The sequence below is a fragment of the Schistocerca americana genome, chromosome 5 (genome assembly GCF_021461395.2).
Source record: "Schistocerca americana isolate TAMUIC-IGC-003095 chromosome 5, iqSchAmer2.1, whole genome shotgun sequence".
NCBI classification, from domain to species: Eukaryota; Metazoa; Arthropoda; class Insecta; order Orthoptera; family Acrididae; genus Schistocerca; species Schistocerca americana.
Genome location: NC_060123.1, coordinates 87970547 through 87989100, shown reverse-complemented (window position 1 = coordinate 87989100; position 18554 = coordinate 87970547). Strand labels below are relative to the sequence as shown.

General features: G+C 41.9%; 1 protein-coding gene and 1 pseudogene across 1 annotated transcript in view; one reads left to right on the top strand and one right to left on the bottom strand.

The window, feature by feature from the left end:
• Positions 1-18084, top strand: part of LOC124616216 (pikachurin-like) — a 976895-nt gene extending 958811 nt beyond the window's left edge. Inside the window, exons 13-14 of the mRNA XM_047144519.1 lie at positions 4980-5083; positions 15476-18084. Of these exons, the coding sequence (XP_047000475.1) occupies positions 4980-5083; positions 15476-15624 (253 nt within the window). The 3' untranslated portion in view covers positions 15625-18084. The remainder of the gene's footprint in view (positions 1-4979; positions 5084-15475) is intronic.
• On the bottom strand, positions 15023-15140 carry LOC124616971 (annotated as a pseudogene).
• Positions 18085-18554: the final 470 nt, after the last annotated feature.

Sequence of the window (18554 nt, the reverse complement as noted above, 5' to 3'; positions counted from 1 at the left end):
TAGGTCAACCGATTCCTCCACAGGAAAACACGTCTGATATATTCTATACGACACTGGTAACGGCATGTGCTCACATGACAGGAATATGTTGTCGACCCACCTAACTTGTACACTTGGCGAATGGGTAAAAAGATTCTTCTACCTTGCCCGATTTAGGTTTTCTTGTGGATGTGATAATCAGTCCCAAAAAAGTGATGAAAACATAAGAGTTTGTCACACAAACTGCAACAAATGAATGAAACAGTTTCACAGTCGCACAGTTTTCCCTGTGCTCTGTCAAAACATATGTTTTTAACGTTTTCAAATTTTTCCGTGTGTAGACCGTCAAATCCTGCATATGTCCAAGCAAATCTGAACATGTCCTGGAATTTTGGAGAGCGAAGTTGATTATGTGTGAGTGCATGAACTTTGATAATTGACACGGACGGACAGATAAATTGTCTGAAAATAAAAAATTAAAATTTTCACTCGACGGAGGAGTTGAACCATAGAGCTCTCATTCCGCAGCTGCTCACGCTAACCACGGGACCACGGCGTCCCTGTGCCAACACTCTCCTTGATGTTGCTTATATTGCGCATGGACTACTCAGTTCGTATATTTTGCTTATATTTTTCATAGTTCCACACAACTTCTTCCTGTTTTCTCGATTGATCTGTGTTTTGTTTTTCATCGCCTATTCACTGTGCCAACTTATAACTAAATCTGAGGGGGGTGCGATGGAGAGGTTCCCTTGTAAGCGTAGACCAGGGTTTTTGGGCAGCTATGAGAACGGATCTGCAGACGTGTACCAACCAAGTCATCCACTCTATTACCCTCTTACACGCTTAAACAGATTAATAAATACGCTCTAGACCTTTAATGCAATTAATTCGCTCAAAAGATACGATATTCTGCGAAAACAGCAGCCCATCAATGTTATCAGCATATGGTACTGCAAGGGAATTAAATTTTAATGCATGTAGTTTTCTCAAAAAGCCTTTTTCGCAGAAAAATTACGAAATTTGTACATTCTGCATTGCTTCAAGGCTGACGTCGTCGAAGTAACGATCAGCGTACCCTGGTCGTGAATTCCTAGCACGTTGCGAATGGCTGTCCCGCCTCAGAAATTTTGAGAATGCTGGGTGACCACTTCCGCTTCCTCATCGGAAATTGGCTGCCGCTTCGTTGCTACAGCCCCCTAGCGGCGCATTTCTCCCATCCCCTGTTACGTGGGAAAGTTTGCTCGACGGGACGCCACCTGCTTGACAACACTGTGTGTTTTTCTTCCCTGCACCCTCTATAAATACCCTACTTGGAGACAATACTGAGCTCATGGAAGCCAAAAACCTGTTTGTTGTTGTCGTTGAAGGACTAGGAAGAAATACAAAGAATTCGGAATCATAGTAAATAAGAAAAGAACGAAAAATGTAATATTGAGAGAACAAGGAGAGGAGGCCAAAATCAGCGTAGATGGACAGCAACTGCAGTAGGTTTCAAACTTCAGATTTACGAAAGGACGAAGAAAGAAGACAGATGACACTGTGTGTGGAAGAAGTGTTGTGACTTGGCAAGACAGCCAAGCCACTATGAGGTAGCCGAAAGGCACGCGTTTAAGCTCACGCAGGCTGGCGTGAGATCTGGAACAGTTAAAGGAGTTGAGTCTAGTAAAAAGAGTGCGGTGCTTCTGGAATACTTAACTTTAATCCATAATTGGTGAACATCGGTCTGACGGTACATGCATCACAAGATAAATAGCAAACGATAATGGCGCCTTGCTAGGTCATAGCAATTGACGTAGCTGAAGGCTATGCTAACTATCGTCTCGGCAAATGAGAGCGTAATTTGTCAGTGAACTATCGCTAGCAAAGTCGGCTGTACAACTGGGGCGAGTGCTAGGACGTCTCTCTAGACCTGCCGAGTGGCGGCGCTCGCTCTGCAATCACTGATAGTGGCGACACGCGGGTCCGACGTATACTAGCGGACTGCGGCCGATTTGAAGGCTACCATCTAGCAAGTGTGGTGTCTGGCGCTCGTAGACACCGTAAGGGAAAGGAAGAAAATTAGGTTATTCCACATCTTGAGAATGCCCTGCTTACTTCATTAAGGACGTAAAGAGGATGATAGAGACAGTAACAGAGAGACAAAGAGAGAGGCACAGAGACCAACTAACATATTGTGTCAGGGAAAAAACGATAACTACGAAAGACTGAGAAGTGACCACTTACCATGTCTGGACCTGCCGTAAGGCTGAAGGACTACTCATGACGATGGCGACGATGATGACGTGTAACTGTAATTACTGAGATACATGAGACTACATATTTGCTCATGGGTCTCTAATTTTCTTTGGTTTGTGAACGATTAACAACGCTTTGTTACTAATATTGAACAGTCAGAAAATTACAATTACATAACTATTTGCGTACAGCTCCACTTTTAAAGAACTAAAGGGTTTCAATCTTTAGTGACGATAATTATGCAAGAAACTATTACGTTGCCGGAGGCAGACTTCGACAGGTGCCCGTGCCGTTTCCGTTCTTTACAACATAGTACTGTAAGTTCCTCAAACGTGTTCTATGTTATCCGCAGAGATAATATGCAGCGGCGTCTGAGGACCTGAATATTCATTTGCTCTCCAGAGGAAAATGCAGCATTCGGTGCAGAAGACATCAGCTAGTTCATGATGTGGAGGGAGAACAGTAGGTAGCTTCTTCCCTTTTGGTTCCTTGGTCGTTCTGAACTTATGGAAGTTCAAACTATAGTCAGATAGCGGTTGTAACCTTTCGCCAAAATATAAAACTTATCTGCATATCACAGGTTACCACTCAGAGCCTTTTGATAACAACAAGAAGCAGCAAAAGAGATCAGCTAAGAAACTGCACTGAGCGTCTGTCTCAGGCTCGGGTCGGGTCGCTGCTGCCTAGGATCACTCTTGTCATAACACTGGAAGGATACAACATATTTGTCGGGCAATCACCTGAAATTCCATGAAGGGTTTGAAGAAGCCGATAGCAAACTACTTCCACTAGGGCCTTGCCCAAGACTTTGAGATTCCCGTGTCTACCTGCAACGCCTATTTCTTTGACCGTATAACGCAAGTTTCACGTTAACTGCTGTTAGATCACTGACAACTTAATGTTGTGGTATCCAACTCGTATACGACCCAGTATGCGCATGTCGAGCAGAATACCTCATGGTGTATGCTGGCACAGCCATCCTCGTGATGTCAAGACAAGTGCGATCGATCGGAGCTGGCAACTGACTCCCCTAGTTCCTTAGTTCCACGATAATCGTAACTACGTCAAAACAGCCCACAATTTCAATCGTTATTTTAGTAATATATGGCGAACAGTATGTTTGTCAACGATTTCCTGTCGCCAGGTTGTTGTGCATTGTCTGTTGCTCCATTGACTGCTGACTACCTTCCTGTACTGAATTGCGCTTTTCTATGTTAGCCCGCATCTCGTGGTCGTGCGGTAGCGTTCTCGCTTCCCACGCCCGGGTTCCCGGGTTCGATTCCCGGTGGGGTCAGGGATTTTCTCTGCCTCGTGATGGCTGGGTGTTGTGTGCTGTCCTTAGGTTAGTTAGGTTTAAGTAGTTCTAAGTTCTAGGGGACTGATGACCATAGATGTTAAGTCCCATAGTGCTCAGAGCCATTTGAACCATTTTTTCTATGTTAGCCGTGTACGTTTCGTATTTTCTAGCCGATCGTTCCTTCCAGTCTCACTCGACCACTTTCTGCGGTTACTGTCTAAAGCCACGCGAGAGTACTCGAAGAGCTTTGCTAGTACAGTATTGCCATAGTCGTTCCCAGCCAACGGACTACTAAGAATCTGCCGTTCGGTAAAATCAATGACAGCGTGAACTTTGCCAGTTCTCTACACACCACTTCGAACGAAAGACTTTCCTTGTCAACACTAAGTGTTACACGTCTTTCGTGTTGCACTATGTGCGGATTTCAAATCACAGTCGGAATTTCCTAAATTACATACTCCGTAGTTTCTTTAAGTGATTTAATGCGAATGAGAGGATCATTACTTTCAAGAAGGCAAAAAGAGGCGACCCTCTCCGATCTCGATGCCTTTCATATTGCACTATGTGCGCACCACACCACGTCTAAGGTTGATCGTAACGCTGCAAATAGGGCCATGTAATCACAAGGTGGATGGCGTTCGGTAGGAATGGAATTCAAATAACGGTCGGAATACCTTAACTATATAATCCGTGAGTTCTATAAGTGATTTAATGCGAATGACGGGTTATTACTTTCAAGAAGGCAAAAATAGGTCACTCTTTCCGAACTCGTGCTCCGTCTGCAATGACGTCATCACCGACGTCTTATTAAACATTAATCCTTCGGTCATTCATCGTTTTGTACGGAAATGAATATTAGTAACATTAGTTTTAACCAGCCACTGTCTATTTATATAAATTGTCGATCGCCCGCTTGGGAGTATAATATTTTCGCGTGAATAAGTTACACAGTTTTACTAATTTAAGTGCGGTTTGCGGCCACATTTTTACTGTAGATCTGGGACAGAATACTGTTTAGTTAAAAGCAGGTCACACGCTTTTGAATGCGATGGTCGAGAATACGTACCACATGCCAACCTCATCCGAGACGATGGTGAGTTACAACAACATTTTTATTCGTAATATTGTGATCGTCTAGCACGCTCACGCCGGTGTATTTATCTAGGCAAGAACTGTGCAGATTTATCTAATGTTTCAGTACATAATCGTGAGTTCGGTGGGTGATAATTAGCACCTAAAGCAAACTCCGTAGGAAGTATTCAATGTATGCAAGAAGAAAGTAATAACGTTTACTGTTTATGATGCATAGAATTGCCTAAAACCGCTACAGCCTAGCATTATTAACTACTTTCAGTAACCACCTTTCTTTTAAAATGATCAGTTTGTAAATCCACGTATGGCTTACGGCTGAATCGTGCGATAGATAACATCGTTGCTTTGTGTAAAGTTATTTTCTTTATTTCAGGAACGAGCAAGAGGGTTCTATTACCGTGGACAACGGACCGACAATCATCAAAAGATCTCCAGGGAAGCTGAGACAGCTCAACACTAACACAGGGCTATACATCGGTAAGTACCGTCGTTCTCGCTTCTTTTACAAGTCCACGAAATTATTTGTGTCACGTGAAGTTGAACTTGGAAGATGGTAGATTGGAACAAAAGTTAATTTTAAATAGTTGTGGTCTTTTTGATTTTTGTTCGAGTTCGCAGGGAGCAAGGAGATTGTGTCCAGCTCATCAATAAATAAGACTTTTCACGAACATGACATTTGTTTCTATAACATCCTGGCACAGAAGAGCTCTACATTTAACCAGGTGTCCTTACATTTCAACTAGTGCATCTGGTACCTGTAGTGATGCTCCAAGACGAGACATGACTCATAACTGCTATGTACCAGAAGCTCTCTTTCTGATAATTTCATGACACAATCTAAGCCCATATCCGCTCCCAAATCCACAAACTAGATCATAACACGTTTTAGCGATCATGTGCGCGTCGTCTGTCACCATGACCTACTTATGTTTGTGCATGTGACGTAGAAAATTGGGTCGTTCCGCCGCAGAAGCTTTTCTTCGGAAAATACATCCACGTACACTTCTGACATCGTCAGCGTGGAGGCGATCTGTAGTACTATCAACACTGAATAAATTGTCAGCAGCCGAGATCTCTAAAATCATTTATCCATTTAGGTGACCGGTTTGGGCAGTTGTCTGTTGCCATCTTCAGATTTGCAAAAGATGGAACCGGAAATGCTTTGTTTACGTCATTGCACAGACTCTTCCATCAGTTCAGTAAGTGGTGCTATACACGGTATGTCCATGTTGGCGTCGTGAGCTACACTATATGTTGGCATATCAATTTTAAAACAGCAGCTATGTACACGCATGTTATTGCGCCGGTTACAAGCGCTCACATTCATGAACACTGAACAACTGCCCTTGTTTTGAAATATCGAATTTTGAGGAAATATCGACACATGTACAATGGATCCCAAGTTCATTGAACCTGTCCTGATTTTGATCGAATTGGAAAGGCAGAGAAACATTTGAATTATGTAATTGTTTCCAAAGATTAGACGGAAGAAGTGAGGAAGACTAGCAGAATGTTTACCATATAGGATGGTTCAAGTGGCTCTGAGCACTATGGGACTTAACATCTGAGGTCATCAGTCCCCTAGACTTAGAACTACTTAAACCTAACTAACCTAAGGACATCATCCATACCCGAGCAGGATTCGAACCTGCGACCGTAGCGGTCGCGCGGGTCCAGACTGACGCCGCTAAAACCGCTCGGCCACACCGGCCGGCTTACCGTAGTGGAAATAAAACAAAACTTTCTTTCAGCTAAACCCTTCAATTTCATAGCAAAGAAAGAATTCGCTACAGATAGTGAAGGAAACAAAATACAGGGTGTTTCAAAAATGACTTAACGAATTTAAAAATTCATATAAATTTATGGAAATAAGATGTACAGGTGGGTTTAGTGTTATTTTGTAGGGTAACGCATCAAGTTTTTTTTTTACCTTAAACTCAAGATGATGTATGTGGCTTCCGTAGGTTATCCTACACACATGCCATCGGAAGTCAATCCCTTCACAATCTCACTACAGTATTGGTGGTGTAACTTGCTCAGTGAAGGCATAAATTCTTGCTCTAAGTTCAGGTAGAGAAGACGACACAGGAGGTCCAGATACTATGTGCTTGATGAATCCCCATAAAAATATCGAATGGTGTCAGGTCTGGGGAACGTGGGGACCAAACAGTTGGCGCATCACGGTCAATCCATTGATCTGGAAAGGTCACTGAGAAAATCCCGGATGTCAGCCAGGTAGTGGGGTGGTGAACCATCTTGCATGGAGTAAACATTTCGTTCTTGGTCATCCTCGTCGATCTGTGGTATCAAAAATTGTTGTAACATATTCAGGTACACTATCTCATTGATGGTTCTCTCCGGAAAAGAGGGTCCATACACTTTGCTCTTGCACCCTCTTTCTACAAAACATTTATGCCACTCACATGTTGTAGGCCTAATATGAGGATCTTTAGCGTACTTGGAACGAAAAATTCGCTGAACTGTTGTAGCCGAATTCGACTCTTCAAACCAAAACACACAGCTAGCACACTCGGTTCCAGTGAAGTCAACCATCTTTAACGCTACTTCCGCTAGCATTCCTTACGATGTGACTCGGCGCTAGCGAACTACGCGAGACAAAACTTGTTGTATTTCGCTACAGATTGACACCTCTGTAGATACTATGAATTAATTTATATTAATTTTCAAGGTTGTAAAAATCCTTTTTGAAACACCCTGTATAATGGAGAAATATTATATGGATCAGAATAAACAAAGGAAAGAATCTAACGATGCAGTCAAAGAATTCAGTAAACCGTTACCTTGAGGTTATAGAAGTGGATTTCAGGAGGCAGAATATCGGTAGCCCACCAATGCCTCTTCTGCAGCTTTTACATGAAGGTCGCACTGAAATAAAATTTTAGAAGTGGAAAAATCTTCAGAAGATAATGAACCACATTCCTCTCGTTTACCATGCCTTCTGTAATAATGTATCCCATTCCCAGACAACAGTAACCATGGGTGCAGGAAGAGAGAGTGTAGAAAGTAGAGGATGGTCATGGAAGAAGGTCAGTTGTAAAGTGGTGATGAATGTGAACACTTGCAGTCGTCGCAATTATGTGTGTGTACGCAGCTCTTATTTTAAAAATATTATGCCGACTTATAGTGTAGCTCACGATATCAACAGGGACATACATTGGACAGTACCACGTAGTGTACTGATGGAGGAGATTATGTAATGATGTAAACATAGCATTTTCGGTTCCTTCTTTCTGCAAATCCGAAGATGGCTACAGAGAATTGCCAAAACTGATCATCTATGTGACCAACTGACTTTAGTGATCTTGGTAGTTGAGATTTTATTCTGTAATTCATATACATTCATACACATTCATCGAAAATGTGTGTGATAGAGTTTCATTTTACGAACTCGTTATCTGGTTTTTAGCTAACAATTTCTCTTATAGTGACCTTGAAATTGTAGGCTTGTTTTTCAGAGGAAAGCCCTTTAGCGAATCTTGACTAAAAATTACTCCCATTTGCTACTAAAAGACTGTTTCCTAAAAAAAATTAATAGCTTTGAAATACCTGTTTTATTTTAAACGCACACATTTAGTGTTCATAACGATGAGAAGCGAATTGTTTCATGTGTCATGTTAGTAGAATAACTATCTACTGCGAATCGTTACTTTAAATCTTTTATAGTTGTGTAAAATATATTCTTGATTCTCCCACCTTCTCGTATACGATCGCCTGTAAGACGCAAGAGCTACCGATGCGATCTGCAGCTAGTGTTAAAACCAGTGAACACACGTCACTGAGCTTCATCTTACAGCTCGCGTGGGGTGATATCTCTCCCATTATTTACGGCAGTGCTGAAATGGTTTCATATCTGCAGTACACATATCATCAAAACAATACAATACTCAGGGTACCGTGTTTGCACAGTTTACGGATGAATGGCGCGTGGTATATTCCGTTCTTTGGATTAACGTTAGTTTACGTAATGGGTAGTGCGTTGTCCAACAGAATCAGACAGATTATCACGGTGGTCAAGGTCGTATTAGTGGACAGTGAAACAGCGTGATAACACCAGAAAAATTCATAATTCTCGGGCCTTTATCTTTCATTTGTAATTTATAGGAAGCATTTTGGTACATTTTGTTTTGAGTTGGTGTGATCCGTCGACGTTTACTTTCTGGTATATGAGAGGCTGAGAGTACAAGTCTAACTTAAGCAAACTGAGTAAATGGTCGTTAAAGTTAAATGGCTATTTATAAACTATGTGAGCTGGTATCATCACATCAGATATTTGTTTTTGATAATCAGTTAATCCATGTATAGCTGTAGTTAGGGTTAGAGACTGTAGTACCAATGCATTATTTTTTACTATGTGTTACGCGTACTTATACCCCTTGTGCCTTAAAACTTTTTAGAGTAAAACAGGTACAAAGCTAAGGAGATATAATTTACTTCCTTGTGTGACTTATTTTCAACACTTCATGAACATTATAACACAAGAGGAAGTAACAAAGAAAATTAAAACACCAAAACGAAATTATACTGCTGAGCTTCCAACATATACGAGAGATTATTCATAGTCACTTTCCGTTGTCTCCTTACTGTCATTGTATACAGATACAGAATCGTTTCCTTCCGCCGTATTTCTTGCCTGGGGAAATACTCATGTTGCTCTACCACTGTCTTGTGCATTTTTCAGTCTTTCTTATCCCATTCTTTCATGACATCCTCTTCTTTGTCCACTCTCTGTTGCACCCAAGAATACTGCTGTCTGGGAATGGGATATATTGCATAGAAGCCATGAAAAATAGGAGGAATGTAGTTCATTATCTTCTTAAGTTTTTCCGCTTCTCAAATTTTATTTATGTGCCTTTTTCATGTAAAGGCTGCAGAAGAGTCATCGATGGGCGACCGACATTGTGCCTCCTATTATCCAATTCTATAAACACAAGGTCACAGTTTAGTGAACACTTGAACTGCATTGTTAGAGACTTTCTTTTGTTTATTCAAAACCACCTAATATTCCTATACTGCATTTTGTTTCCTTCGGTATCTGTAGCAACTTCATCCTTTGCTATGTAAAGCTTGGCTGTAAGCGAAAGAAATTATTCAGTTTTCAATACCATTATGGTAACCTTTATGATAGCCTTCTTCTTTCCTTCCACTCTGCCTTGGGAAACAAATATGCAGCCCCAATTCGACCAAAATCTTGATTATATTACAGGCCAGTTTCGACGAACTTGTAATCTATTGTGTCAATGTGTTGATTTTTCCTCAACATATACATTCAGTATATTAGAATATTGTGGTTCTTGTTCTGGTCACTGCAGCTGTCGCTGTACGCAATGATATGGGTCAGTTGTCCTGAATATTTGGCCAAGCATGAACCAAGTTCCCATTAACCTCTCCCTTTGGTAGGTTCATTTCTCATGAACATGTAGGCTTTTCCTGATTTAAGGTCATGCGCACCTAGACCGTAGGTCCACAATACGCTCAGATAAGATATTTTGTTCATAGTCGTATAAGGTTCCAGCACTGTTTTCTGTAAGTCAAATGTGAAATCAGCAGTAAATTCTCGTATTCCTGTTCAGTTTCTTTTCGTCTATCTGATTGTGTGCTTTTCTTAAATGAAGCTCATTCTACCTCTTGGGTTCAGTAGCTAACGCCCTGTCTGAAGAGGTATTATCAGTCTTGAACTTGTGACAATTATTGCACATATCACTGAGTGGATGGTGAAAGCTTAGACTGAAATCCCTATTAAAAACATGACGACGGTAACACCTCTCTTGAACTGGAGGTGTATTCAGTTCGACGTACTTGGAACAATGGAATACCGTGCATACATTTTGCTCCGATTAAGCTCTGAACTCGAACACTGTCTGTGAGAATTGTCTGCTCTGCTGTAGTGGCTCCTGAATTTTGGTAAGAAGGCAATATGATTTTGTAACTCTTCTCTTCTCTCTGATGGTTGCTTTAAAGCAGATTCTTTGTGGTCTCTGAAATCTGGTTGTGGAATGCCTGTGCTTCTTTCTGCTAGCTGTTGTAAGACATCCATTATTGATATTCAAAGCCTCGAAATAAAATTCCTTACACATATACCCCGAGATGTATAATTTTACTACTTGATCTTTACCTAAGTGCGCCGGGTTTAGAAACTTTCACTTTCACTGATACACGTGTACATATGAGTGAAGTTTGTATGTTCCAAGAACCAAGACCCCAAAAGTACCTAAATATGATTTGTCTATCGGGTTTCATAAAGTTTTCAGAGTAGTGGTACGTACAGTTGTGGTTGAAATGTTTCACTAACATTGCTTCAGTCACCTTCCATTAAAGAGTAGTAAACATCTCCCCTAAATTTCTTAACTTCTTTCCAACCTCATGTTTTTGTACCCCGGATTTCTCGACTGCTTCTGTCCTCTGGGTACATCTTCCGGTACCTGTGGTGATGAGAAGTACTGCTCCTGTCTTTCAGATGCTTGTCAGGAGCATTCTAAATTACTTCCTTTCCTGTAACGTAAAGAAGTAGATAGTTCTACCACACTAGCAGCCACGTTTTTCTTCAAAAAGGCGTGGAGTATCTTAATATTGTAGGAATAACTTCACAGGTTTTGATCAAAAAACTAGGATGCGCTGTGCCTAAAGAAAACATTAAATTTGCATTTGGGCATACTGTAAGTGAAAAAATTTCTTCAAACTTACCTGTAAATTTACTCTTTTCTTTTCAGTTGTACTCGTGATCGATGACGGTGAACCCTATTCTGCAGGCACATAATCAAAAATCTCGAGTAAATCATAATCGGAACTGGCATCTAGAAAATTAACTATAATGTATTTCCCCGTACATCATGCTCAAGTCATTGTATAAAAGAAGCAGTGATTTAGCGGTATTGCATAAGCTCTACTGACGCTACGTTTTACTCAATGCAACTAATACACATGTGCAGTCCAGATAGCTACTGAAAAAACGTCAATGAATCTGAGCTTACTCAATTCATGTCGTATGGACAAAAGTACACTATAACAATACGAGCTACTATTTCAGACAAGGATTGGCTTTACGCATAGCCCCTTTAAATATGCGTTGAATACTACTATAAATAATCTTAAAAGCAAAGAAACTACGCTATAGCTGAAATGTCAGAAAAATACGCATCTTAAGCTTCATTAACGACAGCAGTAATTCTTCTTTCGTGCGCCATTTCACTTGCACAAGTTGTACTCTAAATGCAGTCCAGGTGCTATCTTTGAGCTTAAACTTTATCATCACATAGTGCAATACTCAGTAGGAATTCACTTGTAAATCTTTTTATCTTAAAAGATACATGGTTTAGCTTACCAAATGTCCATTTAGGTTATTCTTTTACGAAATGTCACTTGCAATACTAGTATTCTCAACCCATCGTATAACAGAGCCATCGCTAGACTTCCGAACCCACAACCGCAGTGAATATATGTAACTTAGTTTACGTCGTTTTATTCTAGGTTGTAGGCCCGCATTCCGTATGATGTCTGAGAAAATATTGAGTTTTGAGTAAGAAGCAAAACTTTTACGGAATGTTTGTTTATGATCAGCATCCATTAAAATAATTGCATCTGCCAGATAAAATATTATTTTATTTTATGGGGCCACAGCCTCTAAATATTTTACAGATGAAAACATGGTCTGTTTAGGATGTGTATTTAATTTAATTTGTGCGAGTAGCTGATCACAATGCGTCCTTTTCAAGAATGTATAACATGGAGACATCTTACAAGCGCTTGAAAATGACGCAACGTCGAAATTAAGTAACTACACAAATTAAATAAAGAACATTAATATAAAGCATACAACAGACCATTCTTCATATGTAAAATACAAGTATATCGGATACACTCAAACGTGTGCAGTAACAGTGGTGTGACCATACTATTACTAACTTGGGGATCGCGCCTGCATGTCGTAGACGATTTTGTCCAAATTTATGCTGTACGCAGGTCTTCGCCAGAAATGAAAGCGACAGAAGCGGGAGCTCTAGATGGCCTCGTGTGAAGCAATCGATTAATTGAAGATTGACTGCTTGCAATCGATCTTATTGGGAGATCACTCGGCTCTCTGAATTTTGTAAGTTTGTTATAGCTGTGGTACGTCAAGTACAGAACTCAAATATCAACCGAGAAATGTATTTCTATGTAACTCTCAAAAATTCTGAAGAAAACAGACTTTGCAGATTTGCGAGGAACTTTAATTCACCCAAGTTAAGGAACTTTTTACAGCGGGTCACGTGGCTCACTGGGTAGCGTCATAGAGTGTGAATGGGACCACCGATTGATCGCTGCTTTGAAACTCGCTGGGCTCTTTCTATTGTTTTACGCCATCCCTCAGCTCAAATATCTACATCATTTATATAAAAGATCTTCAAATATGTGGTAATTAACACATCCCTAATCAGCATTATTTATGAAAAATGCATGTCTCCTTGTTTACCGTTATATATCACAAAAATTACAAATGTAGATACATAATTATCTACATTTTCTTAAAAATTGATAATAACGACTGTTTGAACTAAAAGAGTTGCGGAATCATAACCAGTCATTATAAAATATCGATAATTAAGAATTTGTATTTGCAATGGAAACTGGAATTCTGCATACAAAATGTAATTAGGAATAAGAAGACTTGCATTTTTCATAAAATGATTATTAGGTAAGGGTTAATTAGCATATATTTGGTGAAATTTACATTGGAATGGTGCAGATACTCGAATTAAAAGAAAAAACGAAAAACGACCATAGCTTAATTCGAATCAGCAATCCACTGATTACCCGAATACCATTCACCAAAGCTACCGAGTGAGCCGGGCACGGGATCGTGAGAAACTGCGTAGATTTTGGCAATTAAAGTTTCTTGGAAAATCGTCGATATTTTCGAGAATTTTTGAGACTTGTATCGACCTGCTTTGGTTGACTGGCGTTTCCTTTTTGGACTTCACGTACACTATGTGATGAGAAGTATCCGGACACTTGGTAGAAAATGACTTACAAGTTCGTGACATCCTCCGTCGGTAATGCTGGAATTGAGTATGGTGTTGGCACTCCCCAAGCCTTGATGACAGTTTCCACTCTCGCAGTCATACGTTCAACCAGGTGCTGGAAGGTTTCTTGCGGAATGGCAGCCCATTCTTCACGGAGTGCTGCACTGAGGAGAGGTACCGATGTCGGTCGGTGAGGCCTGGCACGAAGTCGGAGTTTCAAAACATCCCGTAGGTGCTCTGTAGGATTCAGGTCAAGACTCAGTGCAGGCCAGCCCATTAAAGAGATGTTATTGTCGTGTAAACACTCAGCTACAGGCCGTGCCTTATGAACAGGTGCTCGATCGTGTTGAATGGTCCAATCGCCATCCCTGAATTGCTCTTCAACAGTGAGAAGCAAGGAAGATCTTAAAACATCATTGTAGGCCTGCGCTGTGATAGTGCCACGCAAAACAATAACGGGTGGAAGCTCTCTCAATGAAAAACACAACCACACCATATTACCCCCGCCTGCGAATTTTACTGTTGTCACTACACACGCTGGCAGATGACGTTCACCCGCCGTACCCACACCCTGCCATCGGATAGCCACATTGTGTACCGTTATTCGTCACTCCACACACCGTTCGACCGTCCAATGTTTACGCTCTTTACACCAATCGAGGCGTCGTTAGGCATATCCGGGCGTGATGTGTGGCTTATGAGCAGCCGCTCGACCATGAAATCCAAGTTTTCTCACTTCCCGCCTAACTGTGATAGTGCTTGCAGTGGATCCTGATGCAGTCTGGGATTCCTCTGTGATGGTTCGGATAGATGTCTGCCTATTACACATTACGACCGTCTTCAACAGTCGGCGGTCTCTGTCAGTCAATAGACGGGGTCGGGATGCACGCTTTTGCATTGTTTATGTCCCTTCACGTTTCCTTTTGACTATCATTTGGAGCTAGGGATGTTGAGGAGTGTGGAAAGCTTTCGCACATACGTATCACACAAGTGACACCCAGTCCCCCGACCGCGTTCGAAGTCCGTGAGTTCAGCGGCGCGCCCCATTCTGCTCTCTCACGATGTCGAATGACTTCTGAGGTCGCTGATATGGAGTACCTGGTAGTAGGTGGCAGCACATTGAACCTAATATGAAAAATGTATGTTTTTCAGGGGGTTCGGATACTTTTGATCACATGGTGTACAATAAATATAAAAGAACCTCCGTCGTCAGGCTTCGAGTGGCCTACCGGGACCATCCGACCTCCGTGTCATCCTCAGTGGAGGATGCGGATACGAGGGGCGTGGGGTCAGCACACCACTCTCCCGGTCGTTATGATGGTATTCTTGACCGAAGCCGCTACTATTCGGTCGGGCAGCTCCTCAATTGGAATCACGAGGCAGAGTGCATCCCGAAAAATGGCAACAGCGCGTGGTGGCCTGGATGGTCACCCATCCAAGTGCCGACCACGCCCGACAGTGCTTAACTTCGGTGATCTCACGGGAACCGGTGTAGCCACTGCGGCAAGGCCGTTACCACAATAAATATAAGAAATTGCAAAAGTCAGATTAAATGAATGCACGGTGTCTCCTTTCACACCTGTCCGATAGAGCAGACACCACCCATTTATATGATTGATTGGCCATCAGCGTGGACGCACATTTACGATCGACCTCCAGCTGGAATCTAACACTGGCGAGCGTTTAGGACATGCACGAGGTCTGTGGGTAGGTGAAGTTAGGTGGGAGTTTCAGTCGGTCGGGGATCGTGTCCTTGTTAGGCAGACAGAAAGCGCGGAGGTTTCGATAGAACTGTTTCAGTGGGTGGTGTCGAATACTGTGTGTTCACTTGGACGCGCCTCTTGCTTTGCAGGTGGCATGGAGGACATCGAGCGCGAGACGCACGGCAAATACCGCGTCGGCCTCGTCGGCTGCATCTCAGACCTCATCCTGGACGCCGACTACCGCGTCAAGCTGGTTGAGATGTCCACCTCCGGCTGGGGCATCGAGCGCTGCAACTAACCGCCGCCGGCACGACCACTCAGCGCCGCCGCCTGCATTTCGTCCAGCTTTCGCCGTTCGGCCGACGAGGAACGAGTCCGGGGCCTCGCTTCGCCAACTCGACAGGCGACGTGGCTTCCACAGCTGCTGCAACGTCCATACTCCCACCGAGACCTCTCGGCACGCTGAAGTCTGACGGTGCTCTGTCACGGATAGATCTCAGTCATTGCCAATCGCCATCAGTGACGGCTTGTGAGCCGCTTCGGGCCGTGGCGCGGTTTCTTGGACTCATTTACGCACTGCAGTTTATGAGATACGTACTTGTATTTGGCGCAGCAAAGTCGGCTTACTCGAACGCGCCATCCGTGTTAAAAATGCGAAGTGGTTAGTACTCAGAACTATCATCACTTAACATCGTGACAGATTAAACATTGCACAAAGTCTCCTTGTTATAGCTACATTTGCCGTGATTCTTAGAGCACTAACACACACACACCTGGATCAAATAAATCTGAAACATCTGTCCTATCAGTTGCTTCGGTGCGTGAATTAACAAGATGGCAAGACGAAGTACAGCTATTATGTATTAGATGTTTATTTGAAATTACTTATTTGAACAACTTCTTGTGGCTTCAGGAAGTTGGCAAGTAGCAGTAAAATCGCACTATATTTTCAAATAGTTTACCTCTTGCTCTGATAGCAAATCCTATGCTCTGCAGATTGGAAACTTAATATGTTTCCCGTTTCCAGTTCCGAATCCCCAATAAAAACTATGCCACAAGAATCACTTTAGTTATCAATTTGCGGGATCTGTGCTGTTAAATACACTTTCCGAGATTAATATTCTGTACACACTTTGTGTACTTCACATTTAATAACCGAAGATGTACTTACATCGAAAATTGAAATGTTGATTTCTTTGAGGAGATATTTTAACATGTTATTGTGACTGATTCTCGTAAGCCGGAGGCGAATATGACGACGAAATGCTTGCGACATTTCAGTAAATAAATTAAAAAAAATCGTTACGGATCAGTTAGATCTGGAAAAAAAGTCAATACTGTGGCTCATGCCACTACACTATTTGGTGCATCACGATAAGAATAAATTTATTATTATTATTATTAATTACTATAAAGAGAAACGCGATGATAAAGAGACCTCTATCTACTTTTTTATGAAGTGCTTTACAAATATTGCTTCCGAATAATGGCCTCATTATCGATAATTCAGTGGAGCGTTGTTCCCGAGAAGAAGTTCAAATCTAATGTTGCATTTAAAATCAGACGCACTGTTAGACGTGTACCCAAGAGATATCCCATGTATGTTCACCAGCTGTTATGAGTATGGAAGGCTGTAGATAAAAAAAATGAAAAGACTGCTACCGAAAGAGATATAAACGTATATTCAAAACGTACTTTCAAGCGAAATTATACACACTCACCAAAGAACTTCTTTACGGAAGAAGAGGTGATCATACCTGTCGTGACTTCATTTTAAAGTGAGCAGAAACTTCGCGTACGGTGAAATGGTGGTTTAGAATATTGTGCGAGTGTGTAGTTAGCTTCATTATGAATGTGGAGCAAAACATTCCAGATAATTTTTTAATGAATTCAGTGTTTTAAATAACAGCTGGAAAAATGTAATCTTTGTGTCAGTCCTGAATCACTTAAGCTAAAACACAAAGTAATTTGCACATAATTTAGAGATTTTAGTTTAATGTGTATGACAATGCTCTCATGTATGTATTGTATCTGATTTCTCTGTGCTATCATTTCAGTAATGTCTATTTTCGATACGCAGACTGACTGTGTAGACTGCGAACGACATGTATGTTTTCTAAGCACCATATATATACGTATACATATATCAGAGTGTGACTATCTGCTCTTTCACTCTACTATACAAGAAATTTCAATCCGAATTTTGATCGTGGTGTTGAAAAGATTAAGCTTTTTCACTTGAATCACTTAGCACTGAAAAAAATGATTGAAAAAAAAAAAATAATCAGCTGCCAGCCCATCTGCTAAACTGTTCAGTCTGTATGCCGAAGCAACAGATTTTTCATAAAGTTCTGGAAAGAAACATATCATTTTATGACAAATGGTTCAGTAGTCGGTTAGTTTTGTATGTCATTTCTGTACAATTTTCGTAAAAAGAAAAGAACAGTGTAATTTGATCTTTTTCTTGTGACTGAGTTTTACAACGTACTAAGAATGTGAATTCGTACCGAAATTATGTACTCGGTGTAACCTGGGTGCGGCCCGCACACCACTTGTGCTGGGCCAGGGGTGTCCATTCGCGGGCCCCCTCGCCCACAGCCTAGAGTAGCACCACGCGTCCCGGCGCTCTGTTTCTGTAGTAGACGTGACTAGACCAGCTGTAGTAGTGTCAGAACTCTGATGTGTGACTTATTTCCAATTCGTACGCACTCAATGTACCAGCGCAGCTTACATACAATGAAACAGATTTGGGTGTTCACACTTGTGCTCTTCTTCGCCCTGCTTGTTCCACATCCCACGTCCCACACGCACTCGTCCCACAGCCGTTGCAGCACTCGCCACGTTATGCAGATGGAGGCGACTCACCAGAGGACATCGGTGGCGGCGAGCGGCTGCGGCAGCAGGGAGAGCCACGCACCGCCTGCCAGTCACCTGTTTGGCACGACCCAAACCTGATATTAACTCGTCACATCTTACACAGCGGTTACATTTATTAGTCTAAGTTACATTTATTAGTCTAAGTGGGTGCAGTTTTGCACACATTAGATATAAGCTACATGTATGACTGCCAACTCGTAGACGGAAGAGAGATTTACGCTGCTGCTCAGTAAAACAGCAACACCTTGAAGACGGCATAAAGCAAACGTCCAGTTGCTGATGAGTGTATGACGGGGCGGGTTCTTTTGTGCTTCTCATACACCTGCTTCAGGTCCCAGTTCTGCCAAAAAG